Below are 6,401 nucleotides of genomic sequence, written 5' to 3'. Positions count from 1 at the left end.
CTCCTGACCTCAGGTTATCTGACCGCCTTGGCCTCCCAAAGTGCTGGGATCACTGGTGTGAGCCACCGTGCCTCGCCCAGTCTATTGACTCTTTCTCAGAATAATGGTTTAAGTGCCTGAAGTAAAATATTTAGGTTTTCAAAAGAAACCAATTAGCCGGGCGCGGTGGCTCAAGCCTGTAATCCCAGCACTTTGGGAGGCTGAGGCGGGCGGATCACGAGGTCAGGAGATCGAGACCATCCTGGCTAACACGGTGAAACCCCGTCTCTACTAAAAACACAAAAAATTAGCCGGGCGTATTGGCGGGCGCCTGTATTCCCAGCTACTCGGGAGGCTGAGGCAGGAGAATGGCGTGAACCCAGGAGGTGGAGGTTGCGGTGAGCCGAGATCACGCCACTGCACTCCAGCCTGGGGGACAGAGAAAGACTCCGTCTCAAAAAAAATAAATAAGTAAAATAAAATAAAATTATATCTACAATGAGCCGGGCGCAGTGGCTCATACCTGTAATCCCAGCACTTTGGGAGGCCTAGGTGGGCGGATCACGAGGTCAGGAGATTGAGACCTTCCTGGCTAACACGGTGAAACCCCATCTCTACTAAAAATACAAAAAGTTAACCGGGCGTGGTGGCAGGCGCCTGTAGTCCCAGCTACTTGGGAGGCTGAGGCAGGAGAATGGCATGAACCCGGGAGGTCCTGGACGACAGAGTGAGACTCCGCCTCAAAAAAAAAAAAAAAAATTATATGTACAATGTGATCTGCACTATAGGAATCATATGGAACATCAATAAAAGACCAGAACGGGGCTGGTCTAACTAGGGCCAGGCGTAGTGGCTTACACCCTCAATCCCAGAACTTTGAGAGGCCGAGGCTTTCTTTAAAAAAATTAATTTTTTTTTTTTTGAGATGGAGTCTTTTTTTTTTTGAGACGGAGTCTCGCTGTATCACCCAGGCTGGAGTGCAGTGGCGCGATCTCGGCTCACTGCAAGCTCCGCCTCCCGAGTTCACGCCATTCTCCTGCCTCAGCCTCTCCGAGTAGCTGGGACTACAGGCGCCTGCCACCACGCCCGGCTAATTTTTTTGTATTTTTAGTAGAGACGGGGTTTCACCGTGATCTCGATCCCCTGACCTCGTGATCCACCCGCCTCGGCCTCCCAAAGTGCTGGGATTACAAGCGTGAGCCACCGCGCCCGGCCTGAGATGGAGTCTTGCTCTGTTGCCAGGCTGAAGTGCAATGGCACGATCTCAGCTCGCTACAACACGTCTCCTGGATTCAAGTGATTCCCCTGCCTCAGCCTCCCAAGTAGCTGGGATTACAGGCACACGCCACCACGCCCGGCTAATTTTTTGTATTTTAGTAGAGTCGGGGTTTCACCATGTTGGTCAATCTGGTCTCGATCTCCTGACCTCATGATCTGCCCACCTCAGCCTCTCAAAGTGCTGGGATTACAGGCATGAGCCACCGGGCCCAGCCTCAAATTTTTTTAATGTAACACTGTTAGCATATCAGATCTGCCAGGGAGAGCTGCTGACCTTAGGAAAATTTGTAAGCTTCTCTAAACCTCAGCTTCTTTGTCTATAAAGCATAAATAACAATGCTTCCCTCAAAGAACAGTGAAATGTTTGTAAACTAACACATAGGATAATGCCTGCCCATAATCGGCCATCAGTAAATGCCAGTGTCCGTACTGTCATGTGCATAATGAGTATGTTAGAACAGAAATTAACTACGATTATTAGGGCTCCAGGATGTGTGTGTGTGCACACGCATGCAAGTATGGGCATCGTTAATTTTGGTGGGTTTTTCAGGAAGACAAATTATAAACACAGGTATATTGACATTTCCGATCTAAGTGGTCATAAACCAGATAGGTAGTTTTATTAGAAGATTTACCCTAAGAACACTCCTTCTATTCCCATTTCTGACATCCTACCCACATCCACATTCATCAACTACCATGTCTTCATAATGTCGTAGAATGACATTGTCATCATTGTCCTGGTAGAGCATGGAAATGGGAGACAGCTTGGTGGGGATACACACAGCCTGGGGGATCTCTGAGTCAACTGCATGCATCAGGGCTTGCATGAAAGCATAATTGGAGCTGTTGAGAGAGATGGTCAGTGAGAAGGGACACTCTCCATGGCAGTAATTTGCCATGAACCCCTTGGGGGCAATGATCCACTTGTGCCAACCCAGGTCCCGGAAGTTAATGAATAGCTGGTGACGGTGGCAGAGGTTCTTACAAGAAACCTTGGGGACAGGGATGGCTGCTCTCCTTTTCCGAGAAGGGTGGCACTGATCAGGGTTGAGGGTAACCACCAGCAGGGAAGCATGAAGGGAGCGTCTCAGTCTGGCACAGGTGTCTTCAGGCTGAAAATTCACCCCAGAGTCTCTATCTTCTTTGACCAGTATCTCCAGGAATAACCCGAAGTTTTTCTGGGGGTTGTCATTCCAATCCTTAGCTACATCCAGCAGGTTGAAGTGAACAGCACCTTGTGGCCATGGGACTGACCGCAACACAGACATTTTACCTGGCTTAGGGGTGGTCTGGCCCCACACATGAGGTTCCTGAACCAGGAACAGAGCCAGTTCCAGCTCTGGTCCCAGGTTATAGTAAGAATTGGGTCCCAAGTCCAGGCCCAGCTGGGCCAGTGTCAACTGTTCCCTTTCTTTGATGGCAGACAGGTTAAAGTAGAGGAGCTTTTGCAGGCAGGAGGAAGCTTGGGAAATTTTCTTTGGGTAAAGAAAGAAACCTAGATGGGAAAAGAGACATGTCAGAGTCATAATAATATATTTTACTTCATATCCACCTATATGATAGAAATGTCAGATATCCACATATACAATATAAGGGCAGGGAAGGACCCAAGCCCTATCATTTGGGAGGGTTTGTTTCTCTATTCCTGAAAGCCAGAGGTTCACCAGGCACGGTAGCTCACACCTGTAATCCCAGCACTTTGGGAGGCCGAGGTGGGCAGATCACTAGGTAAGGAGATCAAGACCATCCTGGCTAACATGGTGAAACCCCGTCTCTACTAAAAATACAAAAAATTAGCCGGGCGTGATGGCGGGCGCCTGTGGTCCCAGCTACTCCGGAGGCTGAGGCAGAAGAATGGCGTGAACCCAGGAGGCGGAGCTCGCAGTGAGCCAAGATCGTGCCACTGCACTCCAGCCTGGGCGACAGAGCAAGACTCTGCCTCAAAAAATAAAAAATAAATAAAAAATTTAAAAAGTTTAAAAAAAAATAAAATAAAAAAGTTTGAAAAAAAATTTTAAAAATATATTTCAATATTTAATTGGTTTCTTTTGAAAACCTAAATATTTTACTTCAGGCACTTAAACCATTATTCTGAGAAAGAGTCAATAGACTGGGCGAGGCACGGTGGCTCACACCAGTGATTCCAGCACTTTGGGAGGCCAAGGCGGTCAGATAACCTGAGGTCAGGAGACCAGACTGACCAACATGGAGAAAACCTGTCTCTACTAAAAATACAAAAAAATTAGCCGGGCAGGGTGGCACATGCCTGTAATCCCAGCTACTCGGGAGGCTGAGGCAGGAGAATCACTTGAATTTGGGAGGCGGAGGTTGTGGTGAGCCGATATCACACCATTGTACTCCAGCCTGGGCAGGCGAAGTCATGAGGTCAGGAATGAGACCACATCCTGGACGCAGCTGTTTCTATAAAATGTAAAAAATTGGCGGGGTGGCGGGGGCCTGGCTGAGGCAGGAGAATGGCGTGAACCTGGGAGGTGGAGCTTGCAGTGAGCCGAGATCGCGCCACTGTACTCCAGCCTGGGCGACAGAGCGAGACTCCGTCTCAAAAACAAACAAACAAACAAAAAGCAACCTAGACAGTCATGTGTTGTTGGCCAAAGTCCAATCATTCAGATTGGCTTTAATTTTTTTTTTTTCTGAGACAGAGTCTTGTTCTGTTGCCCAGGCTGGAGTGCAGTGGCTTGATCTCAGCTCACTGCAACCTCTGCCTTTTGGGTTCAAGCAATTCTCCTTCGTCAGCCTCTGGAGTAGCTGGGACTACAGGTGCACACCACGTCCAGCTAATTGTATTTTTAGTAGAGACAGGGTTTCACCATGTTGGCCAGGCTCGTCTCAAACTCCTGACCTCAGGTGATCCGCCCACCTTGGCCTCCCAAAGTGCTGGGATTACAGGCGTGAGCCACTGCGCCCAGCCAATTTTTTTTTTAAGTTTTTGTACAGATAGGGTCTCTCTATGTTGCCTAGGCTTATCGAGAACTCCTGAGCTCAAAGGATCCTCCCACCTATCAAAGTGCTAGGATTACAGTCATGAACAACTCTGCCCAGCCTCTCCTCATATTGAAGTACAATGTGAGTCTTTGATTTTTGTCCATGGATGCCCTTCTTCTGAAGTTACAAATGTGCACTCCCTGTTTTCTAAGCTAACTTTCCTGCCTGAATTTTCAAATTTTACCTATTCCTCTAGGAAAAGACCCAATACAGCATACTTTTACTATTTTATTTTTTGCATCTTCAATTTCTCCCTTTCCACAAATAACTCATTTGGCCTAATGCCATCATGTTGTTTGGAAGGATAACTTCACGCTTAAGTCGGTATTTTCTCTCTTTTTTTTTCCCCCAAGATGGAGTCTTGCTCTGTCACCCAGGCTGGAGTGCAGTGGTGCGATCTCGGCTCACTGCAACCTCTGCCTCTCGGGTGTTCAATCGATTTTCCTGCCTCAGCCTCCCGAGTAGCTGGAATTACAGGCGCCTGCCACCACACCTGGCTATATTTATTTTTTTATTTTTTTTTATTTTTAGTAGAGACGGGGGTCGGGGGAGCGGGGATGGGCCTTACTATGTTGGCTAGGCTGGTCTCGAACTCCTGGCCTCATGATCTGCCTGCCTCGGCCTCCCAAAGTGCTGTGATTACAGGTGTGAGCCACTGCGCCCGGCCTTAAGTAGGTATTTTCTGAGGTCATTCAGCTTAGGGAGAAATTACAACTCAAACCCAAACACTGTTAAGCACCCCCCCACCACACCTCTTCATTCTCAAGCGTCATTCTAAATGTAGCAAAATTTGACTGGGCATGGGGGCTCATGCCTGTAATCCTAGCACTTTGGGAGGTCAAGGCAGGCCATTGCCTGAGCTCAGAAGTTAGAGACCAGCCTCATGATGAGACCTCATCTCTATAAAAAAAAAATACAAAAATCAGCCTGGCGTGGTTGCACGTACTTATAGCCTGTAGTTACAACTACTCTACTCAGCAGGCTGAGGTGGGAAGATCGCTTGAGCCCAGGAGGTGGAGGCTGCAGTGAGCCGAGGTTGTGCCACTGCACTCCAGCCTGGGTGACACAGCAAGACCTGTCCCAAGGGAAAAAAAAAAGAGGCAGAAGAAGAGGAAGAAGAAGAAAAGCCTGAAGTACTTGAGCAGGCAAATTCTGAGGGAGTACTTCAGGCAGCCTGGATACCGCACGTTTGAAGATGAGACAAGAATGCATGCTCTAGAAGGAATAGACTACTATGAGCTTGGAGTTAAGTGTGCAAGGAGAGGTTGTAAAAGGTGAGACTGGGGAAGTAAGCAGCAGGATCAGAACCGGCAGGGCATGGTGGGTCAACTCCTGCAGAATTTTGCAGACGAGAATTTTACGTGGAGGAGCAGTATGACTCAATATGCATTTTTAAAAGGTAATTCTGGGCTGGGTGCGGTGACTCAGGCCTGTAATCCCAGCACTTTGGGAGGCTGAGGCAGACGGATCAGCTAAAGTCAGGAGTTCAAGACCAGCCTGGCCAACATATAGTGAAACCCTGTCTCTACTAAAAAATTTAAAAATTAGCTGGGCGTGGTGGCACACGCCTGTAATCCCAGCTACTTGGGAAGCAGAGGCAGAAGAATCACTTGAACCCAGGAAGCGGAGGTTGCAGTGAGCTGAGATAGTGCCACTGTACTCCAGCCTGGGAGACAGAGTGAGACTCTCAAAAAAAAAAAAAAAAAAAAAAAGTGGATAGGTCAACATAACCACCTATTTACATGGTTTAACTTAAAAACAGAATCTCAGGAAGCTGCTCCTAATGGTGGTGGTTTGAAACCCCCCACCCCCCATTTTAAGTGATTTTATATACAAAGCCTTCTTGTCTTGCCCAAATTCAAGAAGTTGTCTTTGTTTCTAGGATGCGAAATCAGGAAATACATGTCTGTTGAAATGTATAAAGTAGTGCTGAATTTCAGCTCAACTGATTTGCCAGTATACAGAGAAAAACACCTGTTCTTTGAGATACACAGTGCCTTTTGGTGGGAATCTGCCAAAATTGTTTGTTGGTAGTCACTAAACTCTTGTTACCTGAATTTTATTCTCTTTCGCTTCCCCCACTACTGGCCTAATAAATATTTCAGAATAATAACAAAGTTTAAAGAAAGAATACT

At 47.4% G+C, this 6,401-nt stretch overlaps 2 protein-coding genes across 2 annotated transcripts in view; one reads left to right on the top strand and one right to left on the bottom strand.

Annotated features, from left to right (window-relative positions):
- The window catches only part of LOC116473906 (solute carrier family 2, facilitated glucose transporter member 3-like), a 39,787-nt gene that overhangs the window by 20,956 nt on the left and 12,430 nt on the right, over nucleotides 1-6,401 (top strand). The window lies entirely within an intron of this gene.
- GDF3 (growth differentiation factor 3) overlaps nucleotides 1,834-6,401 on the bottom strand; it is a 5,899-nt gene continuing 1,331 nt past the window's right edge. The window contains exon 2 of the mRNA XM_032159539.2: nucleotides 1,834-2,755. Coding sequence (XP_032015430.1) covers nucleotides 1,929-2,755 — 827 coding nt within the window. The 3' untranslated portion in view covers nucleotides 1,834-1,928. The remainder of the gene's footprint in view (nucleotides 2,756-6,401) is intronic.

The sequence above is a fragment of the Hylobates moloch genome, unplaced genomic scaffold (assembly GCF_009828535.3).
Source record: "Hylobates moloch isolate HMO894 unplaced genomic scaffold, HMol_V3 SCAFFOLD_8, whole genome shotgun sequence".
Classification (NCBI taxonomy): Eukaryota; Metazoa; Chordata; class Mammalia; order Primates; family Hylobatidae; genus Hylobates; species Hylobates moloch.
Note: the sequence above shows the minus strand (reverse complement) of the source record. Positions and strands in the feature narration are given on the sequence as shown.